The sequence below is a fragment of the Myodes glareolus genome, chromosome 7, assembly GCF_982192425.1.
Source record: "Myodes glareolus chromosome 7, mMyoGla1.1, whole genome shotgun sequence".
In the NCBI taxonomy this organism is placed as follows: Eukaryota; Metazoa; Chordata; class Mammalia; order Rodentia; family Cricetidae; genus Myodes; species Myodes glareolus.
The window spans coordinates 11,357,442-11,381,907 of NC_142032.1; the positions used below are offsets into that span (position 1 = coordinate 11,357,442).

The 24,466-nt window shown below is 39.3% G+C and overlaps 1 protein-coding gene across 7 annotated transcripts in view; it reads left to right on the top strand.

The window, feature by feature from the left end:
• The window catches only part of Sorcs1 (sortilin related VPS10 domain containing receptor 1), a 515,423-nt gene that overhangs the window by 268,117 nt on the left and 222,840 nt on the right, over window positions 1–24,466 (top strand). For all 7 annotated transcript variants that reach the window (XM_085694085.2, XM_048424037.3, XM_048424036.3 and 4 more), the window contains exon 3: window positions 7,868–7,967. In XM_085694085.2, the coding sequence (XP_085550211.2) occupies window positions 7,868–7,967 (100 nt within the window). The remainder of the gene's footprint in view (window positions 1–7,867; window positions 7,968–24,466) is intronic.

Below are 24,466 nucleotides of genomic sequence, written 5' to 3' on the forward strand. Positions count from 1 at the left end.
CCCATTATTATGTTACCCCAGCTTTAATTTCATAAATTTATGTCATTTTATAAAATGCATGGCTCACCGAGTCCAGCTAGTGCTGCCTGTGGGCAGATGGGTTCTAGAGCTATCCACTGGAATACAGACAACGGTCTAGGAGCTGCATCTTGGCAGAGAATGACTTTCCCTCTTCAAGGAGCCCTCAGGTTCCAATAAACCTCAGCTGGGGTGAAGCCTGATAGACTTCCCTTTGGTGCATGCTGAGCCTCTGACCAGCTTCATCTGGTGCAGACAACCCCCGCTCCTGTGAGCTTATGAGGATAATGGTCCTATTGTGTCTCCAATCAATATCTTCATCGTGACTTTCTTAGATGTATAGCATTCTGCTTTTAGGAAGACCTGATCTCAGGAGTATCTATTTAAGTTTAGGCTAACCAAAGATAAAGTACTGGGGCAAGGCAGGGAAAAGTCTCGCTTATGTATAGGTAAGTGGTGATAATTACCTCTCTATCCATGGAAGCGGGAGAACAATCCAGTGCAACATTTCAGGTTCCGAGGAAAGGGACACATAACATGGGATTCCATATCCTACCTAATTATACCCTGCAAGTGAAGGAGATGAAGGATTTCCTTAGACAGACACAGATTGAAGTATTTTGTTTGTACTTGTTAGTGACTGTCTTAAAGGCCAGAATCTAGATTACCAAGATGAAGAACATCAGAGAATGAGCAAATGAAGGTTCAATTTTTATTCCTTCTCCTTTTCTCATTAAATCTAACAGATATAAATTTGCCATGTTTCCAGCTATGCATTTAAGCCTAGATCTTCACCTACATATATATAGACATGCTTATGTATAAGTTAGGGATGTAAATGACAGTATTACTCAGTGATTGCCCTAGTCATGAACCAGTGCAGTATTACTGAAAGTGGAATTGAGTTAGTTGTAAATTAATATTAAAATTATGACTTCAAAATCATGGGCAAAGTGCCAGAGAGATAGCTCAGCAATTATAAACTTTTGCTGCTTTTAAGAAGGAACTGAGTGTGGTTCTCAGTACCTATTTTATGTGGCCTACACTGCCTGTAAGTCCAGCTTCAAGAGTGACCTCTCTAGCTTTCACAGGTCCATGGACACATTTGCATACACATGTATGCACACACATGCACACACATGTATGCACACACATACACAACTTAAAATGAATCTTTATTCTATCTTACACCTGTAAGAATGCCCAAGATCAAAAACACTGATGACAACTTATGCTGGAAAGATTGTGGAGTAAAGAGAACACTCCTCCGTTGCTGGTGGGAGTGCAAACTGGTAGAGTCCCTTTGGATAACAGTATGGTAATTTCTCAGAAATCTTGAAACAACCTACCTCAAGACCCAGCAACACCACTTTTGGGTATATACCAAAAGGATGCTCAATTGTACCAGAAGAACATGTGCTCAACTATGTTCATAGAAGCATTGTTTGTCATAGCCAGAATGTGGAAGCAACCTAAATGCCCCTCGACTGAAGAACAGATAAGGAAAATGTGGTATATTTACACAATGGAGTACTACACAGCAGGAAAAAATAATGACATCTTGAAATTTGTGGGGAAATGAATGGATCTAGAAAGCATCATACTGAGTGAGGTAACCCAGACCCAGAAATACAAATATCAAATGTACTCATTTATAAGTTACTTTTAGACATAAAGCAAAGAAAACCAGCCTACAATTCACAATCCCAGAAAACCTAGACAATAATGAGGACCCTAAGAGAAACACACATGGATCTAATCTACATGGGACGTAAAAAAGGCAAGATCTTCTGAGTAAATTGGGAGCATGGGGACCATGAGAGAGGATAGAAGGTGAGAGGAGTGGGAGGGAGGGGAGCAGAGAAAAATATATAACTCAATAAAAACAATAAAAAATAAAACAAATATTTAAACATAATGAAAAGAAATAAATTCATAGACTAGAAGAAAAAAGTAAAAGCCACACTAAACTAATCAATAACCATTCAATATAGAAATCAGAGCAAAGAATCAGGTTGTGAAACAAGTAGAGCAAAGTGGCAAACATAAGATGCTGAACTAATTATCAATAGACATGCTAAGTGTTAATGTTCTGAATATGACAAAAGAAAATACTCCCCATAAAAGAACATGACACTCATCTTAAGAAAATTATTCCAGTTATATACAGGTTTGTGTAAATTAAACATCAACTTCCTTTCCCTATGCCAGTGAGAGAGGCTCTGTTTTCATCTTAATTGTTTTTCCTTTATTCACCCCTGTCCTTTCAAAAGCTTTCAGGAAAAGCCAGGCTGCCATCTGTATAGTGCAGCTTCACTTTCTCTTCCTTTCCATATGAAATGTTCAATTAGATTCCCCTAATAGATCAGCTTTTCCTAGCTTTTGAGAGAGGCAGGCTCTGGAGACTCAGTGGCCTCTTATGAGGTCAGTGGCTTGAGATGAGTACAATTTGGTTGTCTTTTATTTGTAACATGTGATTAATGTCTCTATTCATATTAAAGAACTCTGCATGTGATGTTCTTGGATCACACTGTTAGTAGCACTCAGCAAAATCTGATTTTTGCAAGCTTCTGTGTTATATTTTTTCAGCATGGTGGTCTATTCCACAGGAAGTCATACAAACATATTAAAGTTGCCAAGCATGCTGTCATATGCCTTTAGTCCTGTCACTTGAAAGGCAAAGGGAGAGGCTGGTAACCCTCTTTGACCTTAATACAGTCGTTGTCTATTGAGATCTAGGCCTGTCAGAGATACATAGTCGTGGTTTGCTTCCTCTCTCTCTCTCTCTCTCTCTCTCTCTCTCTCTCTCTCTCTCTCTCTCTTCTTCCCTCTCATCCTCCCTCTCACTTATTTAAAGTCATAATAATAGCTTCATGATTGTCTTGTCATCAAACTAAATCAAAATATTTTGCAGTGATTAAGATTACCCTTGAGGGTACTCACTATGAGTGTTAGTAAATGATGTCCAAATAATATAGACAGCAATAAAGACAGCAAGGAAGATCCCTTATATAAATGAATAAAGAAAGCTACCATTCAGAGGTTGCTTATGTGTGCTTGCCATTTTTGCTAAGTATTTTAGGAATTAATTAATTTATGAGTGTTTCTGAGCTTATTTGTTATCCCATTTGGTAATGTCCAGTGGTAATAGTGAAGATCCAATTACTTCCTACTTCTACTTCTTGTTGGTGCTTGTTATATCTCATTCTGTTCCTTTCGCCAAGTAATAGAAAATCTTGCGGTCTTAAAGACATCAATACCTCCTGCAAAGGTAAGTAGGATGCTTTGGGTGGTATTTTTCTCTTCACACAAACTCATTTCTTTATGTGTATTTAATATTGTTCTAAAAGTCACTATTAATATGTGTCAGAGGGATTAAAGATCAAAGGTAAAATTAGGCAAGATTTCCTTTTCATCAAATGCCCAATTTCTTCTCCAAAAAAATGAATTTTTAAGCTCTCAGCTGCTTTGGTAGTGGTTACTGAAAAAAGTTATGTTTGTTTGTTTGTTTTATGCTGTTTTTAATGTATTGACAGATCAATCTGTAAACAATTCTACAGATGAAAATGCTTGCTTTGTAATATACTTTGGAAATGATACAACCTGGGAATCCAAGGTTCACAAATATTCTATCTTAGATATGTCTATGTATTATACAAATTTAAAATCTTTTCTTTTTGTTTGTTTAAATCAAATCACCTCTTTATACTTACATTTACTTTGTAGTTATCACACTTTCACATTTCTGTTTTCAAATGTTGTTTGTTTAAATTTAGTTACTATTTTCCTTTCATTAAAAAACAAAGTTTACAGTCATTGTTTTTCTTCTCTGTCAAAAATATGTGTTTTCCAAAGTGCAGTGCTAAGAACACTAATTACATTTTATATCACTTAAGAAAGTGTTCTGTAGTTAAGTAGGTTTAGAAAAGGTTGCATGTACTAGACAGGCTAAGGGGTTAGTGTAGAGAAGACCAATAAAATTTGTGAAAATTTTTAATGTAAAGGAACATTAAATTTTGCTTACTCAAGGATTTCCCAACATTTTGATTCCGAAAACAGTCCCATTTTCCCATTTCATACACACCGTTTCAGAGATTTAACAACTGCTACATTGGTGCACCATCAGCTTGCTGCTGAGCTTGTCTGCCTCTCCTGCGCACTCCAAGTCCATCATTTTAGGGTACTCCTGCTTCCGTGTCTCTATCAACAAAACAGCATTGTGAATCTTATGAGCATCAGGGATTTTCTTCTGGGACACAGAACCAGGCAGTCTCTCTACGTGGGTTCAAGACATTGATCCAATGCCACCTGCCAAAATCTTAGTGCTTGAACAAAGTTTGTGAGGACCTTAGCTGTGTCTGTTCTAAATCTTTCTTGATTTGTGAGGAAAACCAGAGCGTGCCTAGCTGAGACACCGTGGTGGTAAAGCTGGAGAAACAACACTTGAGACAGTAGTGTGGTGACAACACGCCAGTTGGATTGTAAGTGCTTGGTGATTTCACTTCTGTACTGCCGTCCCAATGGTAGCTCCACCTATGACACCACCACTTTCATTATATTTCCAAAACATGTGATAAAACTCTATGCATTTGAATGTAAAAGTGTATTACCGTTTATTTTTTAGGTCAGTTCATTGTTATAAGATCCATAATATTCAGACCGTATGAACTTCTGGGAGTGGAAAATTGAAAAATGTTGGATCTGTTTTTGAGATTTTGGTAAACAAGTTGATAGAAATCACAAAAAAATAATGCCAGATACCTCAGAAGATCCAGGCCCATGGAGAGGAGATATAATAAGGGAAAACGTGCCCAATAAAGCAGTATAAATCTTGAACAATGTTGCCTAGTGTAAATATGTGCTGCTCATTTAATTACATCTTGCCATGTTAAGGTGCCAGTTAAAAACACACAAATATTCCCATACCAGTATACATGCACACACATGAAGACACATGTACATGCACACACCAAGCACGAATGTGCACATGCAAAAATGCACAGCATACATGCACATACCCAGGCAAATGCACACACTCGCACATAGAGGAGCACATGTACGCATACACATGTGTGCGCACACACAGGCACCTGCATGTGCTTTGCCAGAGGAACTTTATCTGCTGTTGTAGAATGTTTTGGTTCAGAAATTATTTTTTTAAAAAACCTCTTTGTTCCACCCATTGGACACTATCTACCACCTCTCTAAGCTCCTATTCCAGTATTTTAGGGTTAAGGTTAGAATATTTGAGTCTCGTTTACATCATCAGTGAAGTATTATACTTTCAATAGTCAATAGGTGAGACTTACTAATGTACTAACATTGACACATTTCATCTTTCTCACCAGCTCTCAGAAAGATTCTATTCTTTGTTCTTGAACATGAAGTATTGCTCTGACAATAAATAACAACATGTATATTTTTCCTGAATTTTGCCAATGTAAATCTGAGTTACTCACTCAATTACATCTCATGTTAGGATAATAGTTAAACATGAAAACACTAATATGCACTTGTATGTACATGCACACAGACAGACAGACACACACAGAGTTGAAACAAGCTAACAAAATCTAGGTGACAAGGAAGTCATAGTGGAGAAATGTCAGTTGAAGATGACTAGGGAAATAATTGAAAATCTAAATATTAATCATTGTCTGGGTGAGGAAAGAAATCTTAAATATTTCTTTGAAAATAATAGCACATCTTCTATAATATAATGGGAACCTTGAGGAGAAAAATAGTTGTTATGAGAGAAATATAACAAGACATTCTCTCTCTCTCTCTCTCTCTCTCTCTCTCTCTTTTGGTAAATGAATTCTGAGGCCTATTTTGGCATTCTTTGTTGTCAAGAGGATTCCTGTCTGCCTGTGGAGGTCCAGACACTGGTTCTGAGTAAACCCAGTTATGCACTGTGTTTGTACAGGTTCATTTCTAGTCCCTGAGATTTTGCCTACTTCCCCTTTCTAAATCGTCTCCTTTGAAAGTGTCCAAAATTTTTAAAGTAGTTTTGTTCAGCGCTCATTCCTCCATGCTGTGGTATGTTATCTAAACCCTATAAAGTTCTGGATTTTTGGTTCTTATCATTTGTGTAACATTTTCCGATGAACTATCCTGCCTACCAAGTCAGGAAAACTCTTATTCTAGTAAACCTTTCTTCAGGTTTATGGATCTAGTGCCCCGTCTGGAGTACACTCTTTGTGTGTGGTGTGTGTACACATATATGTGTGTATACATGAAGGCCAGAGAGCAGCACCTAGTGTCTTCTCAATTGCTTTCCATCTTGTTGTTTTTGTGTGGGTTTTGTGTGGTCTATGTATGTGTGTTCATGCATGTAATCAGGTGTGTGTATGCACGTGTGAGTGTGTAGAAGCCAGAAGTTAATAGTAGGTGTTTTTCTCTGTCTTTCTCTATATTTTGAGGCAGGGTCTCTAATGAATGTAGAACTAATTCCATCTATGCTGGATAGACAGAATCTCCTGGGATCTGCCTGTAACCCAGGACCTGACTTTGCACGGATGCTGGAGTTAAGTGATTTGCAAACACTTTCCTAATTGAGCATCTCCCTGTGTCCAGAGTTGGCTCTGAACATAAGAAAACGTGGCACTTAATCCATCCTTCTTCACTTTCGCTTACTGTATCTTAGAGATGTTTGTGAGTCATCAACATCAAAAATGAATTAAAATGATTGTTTTGCCTTTCAAATTAAACCAAGTTTAATTTGAGTATTATTAATATGTATTTTGATCATTGTACACAACACAACATTATTTTGTTATTATTTGGGTGAGTTGGAAGGCTTGTGAAAGCCCCGTGTATTACATCCTGCAACTGAGTACAGAGTCTGTTCCATTTTATTAACTCCACAAATATAGATGATACAATGGATTTCATTGTAAGCTTCCTTTGTTAAAGAGTCTGAGAAGAAATTATAGAGCTATATTCTTCAATAATGATTTTTTTAAAAGCTGAGGTAAAATTAAAATAACCTAGAGGAGAGGGAAAGAACCTGGATTAGATTTTTCAATAGCCCATTTATCAGCTATTCTGTTTGCATGGATCATTTGGGTATTATTGATCACTTTATTTGAACTCTGATAGCCCCTTCTGTATTGTACCATCTATGATGATTCCATGAAATTAAAAACTGTAGGCTACAAAGTAGACCTTCCTTAAAAAGATGATTTAGTCTGTTTTATTTACTCTGAATCAATAGCTTGTTGATAAGTGATTAAATACTGACAGGACTTTATAATAACCTCAGGGCCCAGAGTTGATGCCTTCTAAGTCATGTAGCTTAGAACTAGAAAAGGGCATCAAGAAGGTTGTGAAATTTTACTCGTTCTGAAGACATTTTCCTTGCTCTTAAATAATGCACAGAGACTAAGACTAAATAACCTTGGGGAGAACAAGCAACCTATATATTCTATGACCATGAATGAAAATATGGCTTGTAGACAAATCAGGACACCCTGATTTCACACTGTGTGAGAGAGAAAGCAAAAGTTTAGAAACATCATGTCTAACTAAAAATGCTTTTATTTTTATGGCCCATTCAAAGGGCGTCCTCATCTCTTAATCTTTTTGAATTAATCTCATCCATTATGCAAAGTGCGTTCTTTAAGGAGCAGTCGAGGGATGGCGTTTTAATTTTTACCAATTCAATTTAAATGCAAATGTTAACCACTCACATGATGCAACTGTGTACATAATTAAGCATCATTATATACTGCATGAATCATTTAGAAGCCTCCTGAGAGCCTTTCTACTATGTAAAACATGCATTACACTGACAAGCCGCCAAGTGACATATACTGCTGCGATCATTAAAGCATCTTTTGAATTACAGGTCAACCGATTATGGGACAACCTATGAAAAGCTGAATGATAAAGTGGGCTTGAAGACAATTCTGAGCTATCTCTATGTGTGTCCAACAAACAAGCGTAAGGTAAGACATGGATATATAGCTTACTACTGATTACTGATATGGCTTCTGTCTTGCTTTGGCTAACCACTCTTGCTAAAATACCTAAAATTCCATTAAAGGAAATCTAGGATAAGAGATGTAAAAGTAAGTTGTTAGCTGATAAGGTGGCAACATGCCTGAGCAGCAGCTGTGAAATTGAAGGGTGGGGCCAGCCCTGTGGTCGCCATTTAAGAAAGGCAGTGTCAAGAGTTTCTGACTGTCCTGCAGACATTCTTGATTTGCAAGCCTCAAGCCTTGAAAAATTCTTAATGAGGCAAATGAAAGGCGAGCTTTCAACACACACTCTTGTTTGCTCTTGACATGGAATATGTAGATTAGCTAGAGTTTGGGGGAAGACATGATCCTATACCAGTTAGGGAATTCTTGAATTTTTGTTTCTCAGGCTTGTTCAGGTTGCACACCAATGTCACAATACAGCATGCTGCAGAGAGTGAAATTTGTTGGAGAAGTAGCTTTAATCTCTTCGAAGATTTTAGCTGTGAAATGTCTTCAGAATCATCATCCCTATTTAAGAAGATAAAACTGAAGTTCAGGGAAAATAAATACCTTGCTTTTATCTTAGAGTTACAGGAGACAATCAGCTCTACAGCCTATGCTTCCTCCGTGGCAATTGCAAATGTCCTACTCTCTTAGTCCTCTCTGTTTCCCCTTGCTAAGTGGCGTGATCTCTTCAGAAAGCATTGTTCTCGGAAGAAAATCTTTGTAAATGGCAAATGTCTCAAAGGGAGAAAAATGTTATAATTACATATTCATTTTACAAATTTGTATTATCACATCCCAAATTCTGTCCTGTGAACCCAAAGCATCCTGGCCTTAGGAGAACAGTTAGTAGGCACCAAGAACCGGCAGAATGCTGCCCATCATTGCTTCCTAAACTGGTTCCATTACCCTGGCAACACTGTTATCTAGTCTTTTGTCTCAGAGTTGCCAATGGATACTGTTAGCATGTTCAGCATTTCTTGTCTTCTGGTCTGCCATCCTCAACTTGAGTATAATATCAAAAGCACCAGCTGGATCCCAAAGGTGTCATCTTGCTTCCACTCCTGTGGCTCTGGATCAGGGCTCAGGTATCTTATGATGCTACTCACATACTTCTGACATGTGTGTGGTATTAGAAACACCACTGTAAAGTTACTGTTCCCTCTGGCCCGATCATGTCAAGCTCTCGAGTAACTGCAGCATCACAGATAGGCTCAGACTCTGCATTTAGGGGATTTGAGTAGAGACTCATCTAAGTTCAGCACTGAACAGATAAATACTTCATCCACCCAAGCAGAGTGGCCTTGGACTTAAAGTGGGAATAATGATTGGACTTGCCTCATGACTACAGATGTAAGGCATGTATAAAATTATATATTTCGAGTGCTCAGCACAAAGCAATACAGACTTAATCAATGTTTGCACTTCGTTTTCCTTTCTTACCACCCTGTTCCTCTTGCTTGATAAAATTATAGGGAGTAATAGTAGTGATTATCCCCAGTAATTAAGAGTGTCCAGGAGAACATTCTGTAATAATCAGAATATTCTTCTGTGCTGCCTAGTATGTTAGACACTAGCAACCTGTGGCTGCTGAACAGTTTAAATGTGACTAAAATAGCTGAGGCACTGAATTTTAAACTCTATTTAATTGTAATTAACTTATATTTTCATAGCTGCATTTTGGATCACAGAATTGGACAGCGTAGTTCACTGTGAGAGCTGTCCCCCCGGCTTCTTGCTTACTGACTAGCTGCTGGGCCATCATCAGTAATTTCATCTAAACAATTTTGATCTGCTGTGTACAGCCTTGGGATATGGAGCTGAATTTCTAGCCTTCAGTTTTATCATTACTTTTAGTTGTTTTCTGGCTTTAAATTGATTCTTATTTCCTCTATTGATTTTAGTTCTGATTCACCTTTTTAATAAATTTAATTTAACAATCAATAAACTGTATGCTGGGAAATGAAGTTTGAAGTGCGAGATAAGGGCAGTGTGACAGCTCAGTGGGTCGTGGGGCTGGCTGTCAAGCCTGACACCTGGAACACAGGTGCTGCAGGGGAGGACAGCTGTCCTCTGACCTCCACCCTAGCATGATGTCACCAGTGCAACAAGTAAACAAAAGAGAAAAAGCCCGACCCCAAATCCCAAGATCCCATGCTATAGTGGAAAAAGCTACTGTGATGTTTAGTTGAAAAAAACCTGGAACTAAGATTCAACAATCACTGTCCCTGCCTCAAACATATTTCTACCTGGCAGTGGATTTGGGCAAATCCTTTATAGCTGTAACATGTTATAGGAAAGATGTGAGTTTACAGCTGAAAGAGCCCTTTGAACAGATCTTTCCCAGTGACAGTTCCAGCTTTATTGATGGTATTTAAAATAAGCATGATTTTTAAGATTGCAACGCCAAATATGGATCGCAGCAATTTCTGTAGATGCTGCATGCATGGTAACAATCACCAAAACAAGGCTGTTTTTAGGAGCCAGATTTAATGTGGCTCTCAGACCCAGATGAGCTGCTGGAGACAAGAGAGGCTAAAGGGGGCCAGGTGGAGCTTGTTGTTTGGATGGGGTCTGGATGGTTTTGGGGGGGGGGAGAAGCCTAGCAGCAAAAATCTCCCTCCTGGCTGTCTCGAAAAGCCAAGGAAGTTTGGGAAGGGGCCCTAGGTTTTGTCCTGCTGGGGAGGTCCTAGAGAGTGGGGCTTCCCACCATGTGGGTCTTCACTCACCTCTTAGGTCCCCTCAGTATTGGAGCAAGCTGTGTCTCAGAGTTCCACTGATATTGAAGACGAATAGGTGGGTTTGGGACTGAATGTAGCTAGTAGCTTGGATGGGGGTTGGATGGGTTGTGGGGGGCGGGAAGTCTGGCCACAGGAAACTCTCTGCTGGCTGGCTATTAACGCCTAGAGAGTTGGGGAAGGGTCCCAGGGTTTTGTCCTGCTGGGGAGGTCCTAGAGAGTGGGGCATCTGGCCATATGGCTGTTCATTCACCTCTTAGGTCCTCTCAGCTAGGACCAATCTAGTCCCTCTGAATGTGGGTGACAGTTGTATGGCTGGGGCAGACTCAGGGCCACTGGAAGTGGCCCTGGGATTTGTCTGCTGTGTATACTGGCTTTTTGGGATCCTATTATCTTTGAATGTATACCTTGCTCAGCTTAGAGGTAGTGGGGATGGCTTTGGACCTTCCACAGGGCAAGGTGCCTTGCACTTTCTTAGGATTGGATGGGTGGGGTAGGAGAGTGTGTGGAGAGAATGGGAGGAGGGGAGGGAGTCGGAATTTGGATTGGTATTTTTTTAAAAAAAAAAAATCTAAGAAAAAAAGGAAAAGTTCAGTTCATTGTGATGTCTCCTGATATTCATCTCAGTTTATATATGATTTTTTAAATAATTTCTTTCTTGAACCATTAAAGATGGATTAAAACTGAAAAAAAAAGTAATGCTAAAGGGGAATCACAAAGAACTATACCAAAAGGTACTATGAAATCCAGTCTGCCAAATACATTTATACCTATGGGGTGCATGGTTGACCTGTACTGACCATTCACTTCACACTAAACATCTGACCAGTAACATCTAGATGATTTGAATGGATGCTTGGAAAAGCCCATTTCTCGAAAGAGTCAACTGACTCTTCATGACCCTGAGAGAAGAGCTTCTGCAGGACTGATGGCTTCCCACATGCAGAGTTGGTCTAGTGATGTTTGACTCACAGTGTTACTGAGTAAACCTAAACCAAGGCATCCCACAGTAAATGGAACCTTCAGGGCCAGTGAGGTTCTGGCAGACTTAAGACATATTGGAGGATGATGGATTTTGCTTGCAGTGGTTCAAAGAAAATCAATAAGGTTGGCATAGCAATGTATTTAGATACAGTTTTCCTGCTTTTGAAGAAAATTTATCACTGTGAAATATATACCTACTGATGTGAAGACATTTGAACCAAAGAGATAATACCTCTGCCACACCTTACAATGAGAACATATTTTCCCAAAATCTAAGGTTGATGTGAGACATAAACCCATCATCTAGGTTTACTAATTATGTAGGACAAAGGCGCTCAAGCTTTCTTCAGCTCAGGATTTGTGAAGTTCTCCAGTGAAAAGGAGACTCATATAAAAGATGTTATTAAGTCTTTCAGCTCTTCAGTGTGCTGTCTGACAAGTGAGCTTCTCACGTCCAGATCTTCCCTTCTGCGTTTTGCAGAAACAATTGAAATGAAGCAGACAAATTCCGCATAGCTGTCTGTGTTCCCAGAGACCTGTTTGTCTTCACATTCTGCGCTATTTTTGGTTGTTTGTGAGGACAAAGGCAGTTCTTTAATCATCATGTCTCAAACAGTGGGCACCAAGCCCTTGGTTTGCAGGCAGCTTGTTCGGAACATCACTGGGATCAGAGACCGGAAATAAAACAGACCCTATTTACACTTTAAATTGACAATCAAATATGGTCTGCTTCTTTGTTGTTTAAGATAAATGACAAAAGATTTCCTTAGATATGTCTGATGTAGTAAAACTGTTGTCAGGCAGTGGCGGCGCACACCTTTAATTGCAGCACTTCGGAGGCAGAGGGAGGTGGATCTCTGTGAGTTCAAGGCCAGCCTGGTCTACAAGAGCTAGTTCCAGGACAGGCTCAAAAACTACAGAGAAACCCTGTCTCGAAAAACAAAACAAAACAAAACAAACAAAACCCTGTCACCACATCATCATATGTTAGTTTAGAATATCTTTACTAAGAGGCACAGATATCCTGCCCCTAAGTACGACGGTGGCTCACTCATATGTTCCTTGGAAAGAATCTTGCATCTAGTCTCTGCCATATGAGGTGGTCTCAAAGCCCAAGACTGAGTGGGCCCCAGCACCAGAGGAGAGCCAGGGTAACTGCCTGTTACCCGTCTCTACAGGGGAACACTTCCTCGCATCCAGTTCAAGAAAAATCCCTTGTATTTCGTGTCTGCTGAAGTTTCTAGGTTACACATGCAGTCTGCTGAGATTGGGTGATTTAACTCATACCTGAAAGGAATAGCTGTGGTCCAGAGGATGATGGGGAGAGCTAATATTCATGAATAAAAGGCAACCCCACAGCAATCTTGCAATCTCTTCTCCACTTTTAAATTCTCTTCCAATGTTTATTGTCATTCTGCATAAAAAGTAAAAGGCTTTTGTACTTTACCTCATTTATCAGTGACACTTGTCTTTATTGCCAACCAACTCTAGCTGCCCTCCCCTCAAAAGTGTGTGTGGCATCCTCACGGATTACAACTACAGATCTACATGGAAGCAAAGAAGAGGGAAAAATATCTAGTTTAATTTTATCTTGCTAAAGTCAGTTCATTTAGTTGCTATAATCTTGTGATCTTTGCACAGTGTTCCTTGCAGAGAGTTAAAAAAAAAACCTAGACAGAGTTAGATTTTTATTTCTTGTGTCTCTACTATTTCTCTATTCTGTTATCACATCTTAATTAATATTACACCTACTGAGAGATTCTTCTAAGGGCTTTCACCCTGTAAGTAGGACCCTTGTTCCCCAGAACACATTGATTATCCTCGCTAGTCTCTTGGTACCTGCCAGCATTAAACAGTGTTTGCATTTTCTCCAGATGTTTAGGTTTTAATCAACAAGCTGCATGTGGCACTTTCAAATTAGTGTTTGATGATTGACTCTCCGAGCCTCTCCCCCTGCCCCAGTCTGCTTAATTATGTATATCATTTGTTTAGATGGTCTACAGGCCATGTGTGTGCCTTGGGAGTCAGGAGAAAGGTAGGATTGGTAAAATCTCCAATTTATTGCTGAAGGAATCTCTTATTGTACCAGATCTTAAAAGAAGGTGATTTCCAATAACTACTCATTTATTTAATGGCTACAAAAACGGAATTCCTCATAAGTAGTTTTTAGAGACTTTTATGTATCAGGCAAAAGAAAAGCAAAGATTGTGGGACCTTGAAAACAATGTTAAATGCCACTTTTTCTGTGTGATAATACTGCCCCAGAGAGTCTGTGCTGTGTCTAAACTCCCCTTTAGAACGGGAGATCCTGGATAACACGGATAGCGCTGGTCACCCTTCTACTGTCCCACATGATGGTGTAACTCTTGATGTATACTGTAGGTGCTCAACCCATGGCTAAGGACATGCCTTAAACTTGTGTTAAATGTTGGATTCCTGTTGTAACAGGCAGTGCCCAGTGAAGACAGCCTTAACTAATTTCCCTTTGAAGTGGATAAACAGCGGCAACAGAAAGTCCCCATAGGTTTTAGTCATTTCTAGGCCATGACAGATAATTGTATTTTTTTCTAACTAAGAAGAGCATGATTAATCTTTAAAATGCCAGGACTTTGCATAGCACTCAGTCCAAAGGATCTGGAGGGGCCAAGAGGAGCTAGAGCAGTGTTTAACACATCAAAGCTCTTCTGCGACAGCTCCCTCCGTGGGCATGCATCCCTTACTCACTCCGCCCTGACTCTTTTTCTGTGCCTTTGTACACAAGCTCACCTGTTTTCCTATAATCTTCTGAAAAGAGTATGAATTTCATTCATAAAGAAGTGCTGTGGTGCATGAACTCAGAGCAAAATGGAAGTGGCATTTTCAAAACTTCAATGAAAGTGACTTTATTTTAGTGAATAAGGGCTTGCGAGCCTCCACCTAACTTGAGTTGCTATCGCTGAAGGCAAAGACCATCTCTTTTGATTCCTCCTGTTACATCTGACTGTTTATACTGTTCCAGTTCATTGAAGACTTTCTTCCTGCGCACTAAAAAGGTAAAATCCAAGAAAGTGTGTTTGTGTGTATGTGTGTTTCTTTTTTCTTTTTGAACTGTCAGTGATTTTCTAACAGTTTCCCATACTTCTAGGTTTTAAACAAGCTGCATTGGGATTGCAGGGTGCACTCTTTGAAGCAGGGCCAGAGTTCCAGGATCCCGATCACTCCAAGGTGGCCCTAGGGAGATCCCAGGCTCTGAAGAACATAGATAGAAAGGAACACTCACTCATGTATACACAACCACAATTCACATGTACACACACACACACACACACACACACACACATTTGATGTTGGATAACCCTGTCTCTGTGTACCTGCAACAGCAACTATTTTGATAAAATAAAGCACTTTTATTGACATTCATAAAAATAAAATGTTAGTACAACCACTGTTTTCAAAAATTAAAAACAATGTTTCTAAAACTGATGCCCAGTATTTTTATAAATATAAACACATTTGATCACAGTACCAAATACCAAAACCAAAAGAAATGGAGGAAAAGAAAGGACTTTTTTAAGCTTCCCAATTGGAGTCTATCACTGAGGAATGCCAGGGCTAGAAATCATGTTCAGAAGCTGAAGATGTAACTCTTTATAAATTCAAGCAGGATCACCAAGCAGAAACATTGAAGCAAGGCTACTTACCCACTCAAAAACTGTGTTTCGCTAACTTTATTGTACAGCCCAGGACCACAAGACCAGGGAATGTGCCACTCATACTGGTCCAAGCCCTCCCACATGAACTGACAATCAAGATGATCCACTACTGATGCACTCACATGTCAGTCTCTCGGTCTTCTCCTGGGCAATACCACTCCCGAAGCTATATTTTCAAATGACTCTCAACCGTGTCATGTTGAAAGTTACACCATACTAGGATGTCAGAGTCAAAACTGAACTAGGCTGCTGGGGTATAAAAACAATACTTTCTTCTTCCTGCATTCTTCTTCTGTCATGTCACCTAATTATTCAAAATTCATAGAATTGATCCTACAGACTCGCATTTTATAATTTTAATTTATGCATAATTTAATTGATTAAAAGTAGTACTTACTACTTTTTTGGTGGGAATTTTATTCATTATTAGCATTCCCTATTTGTTCTTCCCTATTTGTAAGATACTATGTCTATCACATTCAGTTCATGCCTACTACACTCTGACATTAAAAAAATAGTCATGAATTAGAGATTCAAAACACTAACTTCCATGTATATGAGGGTCATGATTATGACCTATGACTTTTGAGGTTTTACCGTCAATATTTTAGTAACCATATTTCAGCTTAACATATGTGTGTGTGTGTGTGTGTGTAGCTAACTAGATAAAAAATATAAAGAAGATAGGTAAACAGATCTTTTCTAAGTTTAGATAATCTTTATAAAACCTAAAAATTTATATTTTTATATTCCGTTAACAAATGATGTTAGTAAAAACAATGAAACCTAAATAAGTCTTCTGCAAACTTTATGGAGTAAAACTTTTTCTGGAAACTGCAAAGTTTTATATTTCTGACTAGATCTTGGAAGTTAGGTGGCACAAAGTGACCAGATTGTCACCATAAAAGTAGAGATACCCTGCAAAATCTGACCATTTCCCATGTCTACAGCAAACTCCTTTGTTCTTTTGTGAAACAGTCCTCTACTTCTTTATCTTGCTTCTTCTTTATTTATTTTTGCTTCATCATCTGTCCTTATTAGAGCCCTTGTTTACTCTAGTCTGGCTGCCCTACTGTTAAAGGCCCATCCATTACCCTTTCATGAAGGTCAGATGCATTATTTCAGGTTCGGTTCAAGTTATGCTCCACTGTGGAAAATGGTTAGAGTTCTTTTCAATGTTCTGATCTGTTTGCTACCTGTATACTCCCTGTGGCTTCTCCAGGGTTTCCATCACCCAGTGTTTGACATGCTGTTTCTGGAACATTTTTTTCTAGTGAGTACCCTAGGCTGTTCTCATGATGAATGGAAACGAAAGGCTACCACTATAGGAAATCTGCCATATTGACCTGGGTAGGGATGCCTCCCTCTAATGTATGAAAGCTGCCCCAAGCATTGTTTTGACGCTGTCAATCAAAGAGAGTCAATGTGGAGGAATCTTTTATGAAACCACTTCCTCTGCCCTGGAGAAATTAAGTGACTACCTGCAACCTCGGGGTCTAAATGGATTTTCTATTGAAACATTTTTGTTACTGCTGTTGACCTGTCCTTTCTCTTGAAGTCTTTTTTTGAAAGCTTATCTCACTGTTCCTTTAGACACGCATTTTCCTGACTGACTGACCCCTGACCACTAATGTGCATCTCTTCTCCTAATATTTCAAGTACTTGAAATAAATTTGGCAGAACGAAAGCTCTGTAGCTTACAAAATAATAAAACAGGCTTAGATATTGAGAGCTAAAAGGCCTTCAGGGGAGGGTACACAATGCAAGGCTTACCAGAGCTACCTACTTTGATCGCTAACAACTGTGTTTATTGTGAAGGGGACTAGACTACTACACATCGTCATGATTAGAGGTATCTGCCACTAGCATGCCTGTAGTGGAGAAAGGACAGTGTGGATGTGTCTGAAAACTAAAGAGGAAGAAAAAGAAAACATTCTGATTACACACAGCTCTCACAGAGAAAAGGTATGGCCAATAAGGTGCAGTTGAGGGAAGCCAAGAAGGAAGTTGGCAGAGCTAGTTGCAAAGAACTGGAGTAAGGCAATAACAATGAAAGTGAAGGCAACAACACAATAGCAGTGAAAGTGAACACAATAGCAGTGAAAGTGAACACAGTAACACAATAGCAGTGAAAGTGAACACAGTAACAGTGAAAGTGAACACAGGAACACAATAGCAGTGAAGGTGAACACAGGAACACAATAGCAGTGAAAGTGAACACAATAGAAGTGAAAGTGAACACAGTAGCACAAAAGCAGTGAAAATCAACAAAGTAGCAGTTAAAGTGAGCACAGTAACACTACAGCAGTGAAAGTGAACACAGTGGCAGTGAAAGTGAGCACAGTAACACAATAGCAGTGAAAGTGAGCACCGAGTGTGCCGAGGACAATGGGTGGAAGCAGAAACACTGAAAAAGCGATGTTCAGCGGCAGAAGCTAAGGATCCCATGAGATATCTCAGAGAAGGAAGGGCTAATTTAGCAAGAACTTATTAAGGCTTTCAGAGGGAGTGCAATTTACTCTTATCTCTCTGTTCTGCAAATGGATAAATGCTGTTGGTGGCTGTTTCTGAAACTGGTTGTGAAGAAGGAGAGCACAACTGTGTTTCAAGTGTGGGGCTGTGGCAGGCCTAGGTCTAGGGTCTCTGTGGCCCCCATATGCAGATCCAAATATAACTAAGGCTTTTCCCTACGAGCTTTTTGGTTTCTTTCATATTCCGCAGAAAGAACAACACTTCGGACCTTTGAATGCTGTCTCCTTAATGTGAACCCTATTTCTCCACAGTGGCTTCTCATGTTTCTGCACAGAACATACATTATCTGTGTGCGTTCCATCGCTGTGAAGGTGTGCTTTATTTGAAGGTAGCCATGTAAATCAGTTCGGTGCCTTTATTAATCTTGGGGTAATGGGTAACTAGAATGGACCATGTGGGCTCTTTCTTGCCTTGCATTCCAGCTAAGCTGGAGTCTCCTAGACAAGGCTTTATTTATTGACTGCTTTGCTCTGAACCTTTCTGTGATATTTTTTCTACTCTTTAAAGTAAAATGCAGTAATTGTGTCAACATTATAAAGAAAATGGGGCAAGAGCCAAATCAAGCAGTGGACCTGAAAATAACAAACATCTAGAAAATGTTAATCTTGTTGTTATTTTTGTTTACTTTCTGTATATGGTATGTTTTGTCATTTCTCAATCAATAGTTAAAATATATCTATTTTGTACCCACAAAATGACCTAAAAGAGAAACATATGACATCATTTTAGCTTTTAAAGATCATACAGACTGGTAAAGAAAACAAACATACAGTCAATTCCAATGCAGCACTTACATATTATAATACAATACCTGTGTACACACAGCGCTGGGGGTGCCAAGAATTTTTCACAGAGATGCAAATATTTGTCAAAAGAGAAAGGAAAAGAAGATAAAAAATTTAGTGCATGTACTGCAAGAAAATGATGTTCTCAGAAAACCGCAGATAGATTGGAATGATTTGCAATTTCCAACGTCTATTTTGAGACTTAGAACATGCTAATTTCCATTACCATTTAACCATTATGACTAATTGGACCTCCCCAACATATCTTCATGAGCATTTGAATTATAAGTCTAATGTAATAATGAAATTTATTTCTAATTTTGCAAGCTTTTATACTGTGTTAATATAAAACGAGGAAACGAATAAGGCTCACATTATAGTGAACCAATAGATCTTAAAATCATCTTCTTATAGATTTAATGTATTTACCATTTACCTTAAGTAACTCATCAGTTAGAACCATTGGTGAACTTTGAAAATAAAGTACGAAGGACACAAAATGGCATATATTTATGCCTAATTCTTTTCAGAATTTTTGAAAGATTAAATGAAGGTAAACATAAGATATGTGGACCATCACTCTCCAGTGACCTTATGGAGTTTACCTTCTCATTGCAAGAATGCGATTACATTGTATAAGATGATGGATTCCATGATAAGGGCCCTAAGGATCCGGAGGGGATTTAAGCTAGAATTGCCACAAAGTTATCATGAGAGGGTTTCACTTGGTCAGTGAAGAAGATGGCTGGGACATGGTCTGTTAGTCAGCTTTAAGTACCAACTTGACACGGCATAGGTTCATCTGTGAAGAGAAACCTCAACTGAAGAATTACTTAGATAAGATTGCCCTGTTAACACATCTGTGGAGGATTTTCTTGTTTACTAATTAGTTAGTAATCAAATGATTATTAAGATACCAAGTTACTACCAATAATCACTGTGGGACAGCACTATTTCCTGGGTAGGTGGTCCTGGGCTGTATGAAAAAGCTGGTTAAGCATGAACCAATGTGAGCAAGCCAACAATCAACTTTCCGCCATGTTTCTCTTTCTAGTTTCTACCCTAATATCCCTCAATATGGAATATGCGATCTCAAAGACGAAATAATCCCTTTACTCCCCTAATTGCTTTTTATCATAATGATCCTCGAAGCAACAGAAGAGAAACTAGAACACATGGTCATTGACAATAGGAAGGATGTAATTTAATGAAAGCAATATTTTTGACTGGAGAACTGTAGAGATTTTAAAGTATATTAACAGGGTTCCATGCCCTGTTATAAGTCTATATAGATTTTTTACAGATTGAGATAATCTTGCTCTATTTTTTGGTGGGTCATTTTTGTGCTTAGAGTTGATTTAGAAGATAGAGTATTTGCCAACCTATTAAATGACGAAGAAGCATCCTGGGTCAGGGTTGTGGGTAAACATTGGGAAAGGGAGACAATGAGAATGATGGATTGGAACACAACAGTGAAAGAGGCAAGCATTTGTGAGGGGTTGAGAGGGTCTGTAGTGTGGCAGCGCCAAGTACCTGCTCTTCCTTCCCAGTGCTTTCCCCAAAGAGCCCACATTTCCAGAAAATGACAACAGCTACTCCTTAAATGCTTGTATTTTCTCCTTCTATCAGCAAACACACTTTTCACTGGGTGGGGGCAGCTTTTCTTAAGAATAAAGCCCATTCAACTTAACCCACAGAAGTGCATATTTTAATTCCAAAGAAAAGAACCAACTTTGTCCTGGGGAAAGAGATGTTGGATCATGAGGAAGAAAGTTACCTGGGATCTATCTGCTTTTACCTGGATGTGTGCCGCATAGTGTGTTTGTTGATGCTGACCTTGCGTGCTTTATTAGGATATTATTTAACCAAAAGATTCGGGTGGAGAAACCCACTGCCTAATGCTTTCTTTGTTCCATTGGCACATAGCGTCTGCTCTTCCACTTGAAAGTTCATTGCTGACATTTGCACACTCTCACAGAAGACTCAGTCACTTCTGACCATAGATGCTCATTGTTCCAAGAGAGGTGACCTTCACCCCTAGGCACCAATTAAAATCAATTGCTTCTTGCCCCTGCAGGGCTTGGTACTCCATGTAATTCTGGCTCAAAGCCCAGGGAAACTGGTGGGATGCATTCTTCTCAGTCTGTTCTTACTCTAATTCTTCAAACAATGAAGAAGGGTATTTCTCTGGAAAGAAGGGGCAGACCACCATGGCAGTGATCAGAGTGTTTTGGTTAAATACTCCACTTCAATGAAGGTCTTAAATAAATGAAGGAAATAAGAAAAAAAAATGGTCACCATAGGTTTATTCTAGACTCAATCATCACAGATCTCTAGTGACTTCATGATTATGTGTGGCTAATTGCAGGATCATTTGGAAATAGGCCCGGCTGGGCATATTCTATGGAAAGCTGACAAAGGGCAAAGACCCCAAGTGCTGGAAGCGAGGCACAGATCCTTCTCCTTGTTAAAATCTGTGAGTGTCTAGCACCCTTTAGTATGGAACACTTTGGAGTAAATTTAAATTCTTCACCATCATCAGATTTGGGATAAGAATATTTAAAGCTTGAAGTCATTTAGTTAAGATCATGGACATCATGGAAGGAAGATTGGAGTCTCTGACTAACCAGAGCCTTAAAATGCTAATGTAGGGATCCCAAAAGGGATCGGTTACCCCTAGTCATCTTTCCACTCCTTAACATTTTCTCCTCCATCTTCTGTTTCTGGAGGTATGATGCTGCTGATAGTTTAATTGGATTTGAAATTAAATTCTAGCGACGAAATTATTTTGGTGTACATAGCCATAGGATAAACACAGTGGTCCACAAATAAATCTGACTGACTACGCTTGGATGGGGTCAAGAAAGTCCTAATTTACTAAACTTAAATGGAGCTTGAAATTGGCCTTTCCCTGTTTAGTTTAGCTTCCTAGTTCTAAGCAAGTTAAAAGTCAGATGAATGATACTTTCTTCTTCTGTGGAGAGATGCTCTTCTTCCACCATTCCAGCCATCAGAGCCATAATCAGTTCTTAGATCGGCACAGAAATTGCTTCCTGCAATTATATTCTCCCAGCTTCACTACTGGGAATTTTATAGACTTGCAAAGATTATATTTCCAAGAGGGTCTAAAATTTCCCAGAGGCCACAAACATTCAATTTTTCCCAGTTCACAAGCTTTGGTGTGAGACACTGGGAGCCTAACTCAACAGGAACCTGGCCAGATCTCAGGAGATCTTGGTCAGCATTCTATTACCCAGTGACCAACAAAACTAGTGACATACTTGTGGTAAAGTTGAGAAGATTACGGAGCCCAAACCATTTGGTTCTACTTATTATAAATACAGAATTTTGCTCAGGATTCATTATGTTCTTCCTATACAAACCTAACTCACGGGAATCACAATGACATTTGAAATAAATATGTGGTTGAAAGCTGTGCAAAAATGGGCTACTACCCATCTGCAACTGTTCAGTTTGTGACTTCACTGCTTGCTTTCTTATTTCTCTTCTTCCATAAGTTTTCTTCCCTAACATCCTTTGTGTCAAAGGGAGAATAAATAACAAGACTCCTTATTTGCTCAAGAAATAGTGAGACCGCTTCATATGCTTACAGTGCCATAAAAGATAATCTTAAAAGTGTGTGTGTGTGTGTGTGTGTGTGTGTGTGTGTGTGTGTGTGTGTGTGTGGTCAATAATCACATCCTTGCAAAACTACTGTGACGTAGGAAGGGGTTATGATACTGTTCGATACACCCAAGGCTTCATGGGTAACCAATCTTGAACTGGAACACAGGTCTTCGCATTTCTGGTTAGTGTTCCCACAGTTGTAATTAATGGTTTTTGAAAATGTACTCTAGTTTGCATGTCTGAGAGGGCCTCTTTTCACTAGTATTTTTCAAGCAAAGACGTCATTCCTCCAGAGACCATACGTTTTCAACAGGAGCTGCCGTGTCTCAGATAAAACGAAAAGCACATAAGAAAAAGTAATGGCAACACGTATGTCATGTTTTAAGTAACACCATTCAGATTCCTGCTCGTTACTTCAAAATAACAGCCTTATCAGCTCCATAGGATGAGACTGGTGCCTTTCAGAGATCTGAGGACTCCATATCCATCTTTACTCCAAGCCCTTGAATTGACCTATGAGAAGAACTCAATAGCCACTTGTGGTGAATGTATGAGTAAATGAGTAAAAAGTGAACGGAATCCAGTGGACATATCTGCTCTCTGTTTCTAAGTTTACAGTTGCAAACCATGACCATGAAAGAATTTTCATAGCAAGGAGATGAACAGAATGAGACTTCTCTAATTCACCATCTTTATGACTGGACACAATTCCTTGTTCTGCCTTGGTGCTTAACTGATAGGCCAATAGGGTATCTTCATGCACAATATTTACCTGTGCCCAGAGGTAAAAGGAGTGAGGTGCCTGCCAAATGGACCAAGTATCTGCTTCAAAGCAGCCTCTGTTGTTGGAAGGATGTTGCTTAGTGGAGTCACAGCTGAGTAATGGCCTTTTCATTATTGCATGGACATACTGAATATTCCATACCTGTTCTTTCGTGGTCTAGCTTTGTTCTTTGACTCTGATTAGAACTTCAGGTGCCACTGTTACCTTTAATCTTTGAGCTGTATCATCATCGTGGGCCATATTGAATAAATTAGCCCACCTTTCTTCTTTTATCTTTCATCAGATGTTTAAGTGAAACTGTTAAAATTAAGAGAGAAGGAGGATAGAGAGGAGAAAAGGGAGTTGTTTGGAGTAGACCTAAGCTGTGCCAGGAAATAGCCATGCCTCTTCTACTGAGCAGTGTTTGGAGTGGCTGTGGCTCCTGCTTCTCAGTGAAGAAAGAAAGCAGTAACGGTTTCTGCTTCTCAAGGCAGTGATCATAATGGATTGCAAACTGTAAGGTACATCTGCAAGATCTTTTCAGAGCATTGACACAAGGCTAAGAGCTAGGACTGAAACAAGAAACCCTGAAAGTATGAGGGTGATCTTCTAAACACCACTGCAAAGTTGAAGACAGTGAACCTCCTAGAGCTGTATTGGTCCAGGCATGTAGCTAAAAGCTGCACCAAGAGTTGACCACCTAGAGAGTTGCCAAAGCTTTTTGGTAAGCACATGTTATACAGGTATTACCAAAATCTCTAGCTCCTGTTAGGCCACAGTCGTTTTGCTAGAGTTCATAGGAGATGTCAGTGTGTGCAAAGTAAAAATGTAGGTGCCACAGTTTCGCTTTCTCGGCCATTTGTGCTGGAGCGTTATAGCTAAACCTTTAGCTTTTCTCAATATGCCTAAATGTATCTCAGAATCTGTCCAACTCCCTTTGAGGAAATTGATGATGGAATAAAGGGGCTAAATTGTTGCAAAGTTCTTAAACCACAGCACATATAAACTCTATCCCAGCAGCTTGTCTAGCTGTAGATTCCAAGGCTCTAATTCTCGGGAATTCTAATAGAATAATAGCTCCAGGAATCTGTATCCTGCCATTTCCGTATGTCCTTCAGTTCTACTGCATGTTCCCAAACCAGAACACTTTCCTGTACACACTGTCCCGGCACACTGACCTCCCACCAAGGCACTGCTTTTAAGGAAAATTTTGAGTTTCATTTTTTTTTAATGTAAATAAAGCAAGTAGGTAAGGTTCTGACTTCTGAAGTTACGGTTTTTAGAGCCAGCTGCCCTCTACTGGACGGCGCAGGATTTGAGTTGAAGTTCGACTATTGTTAACTGTACATTTGACAAATTC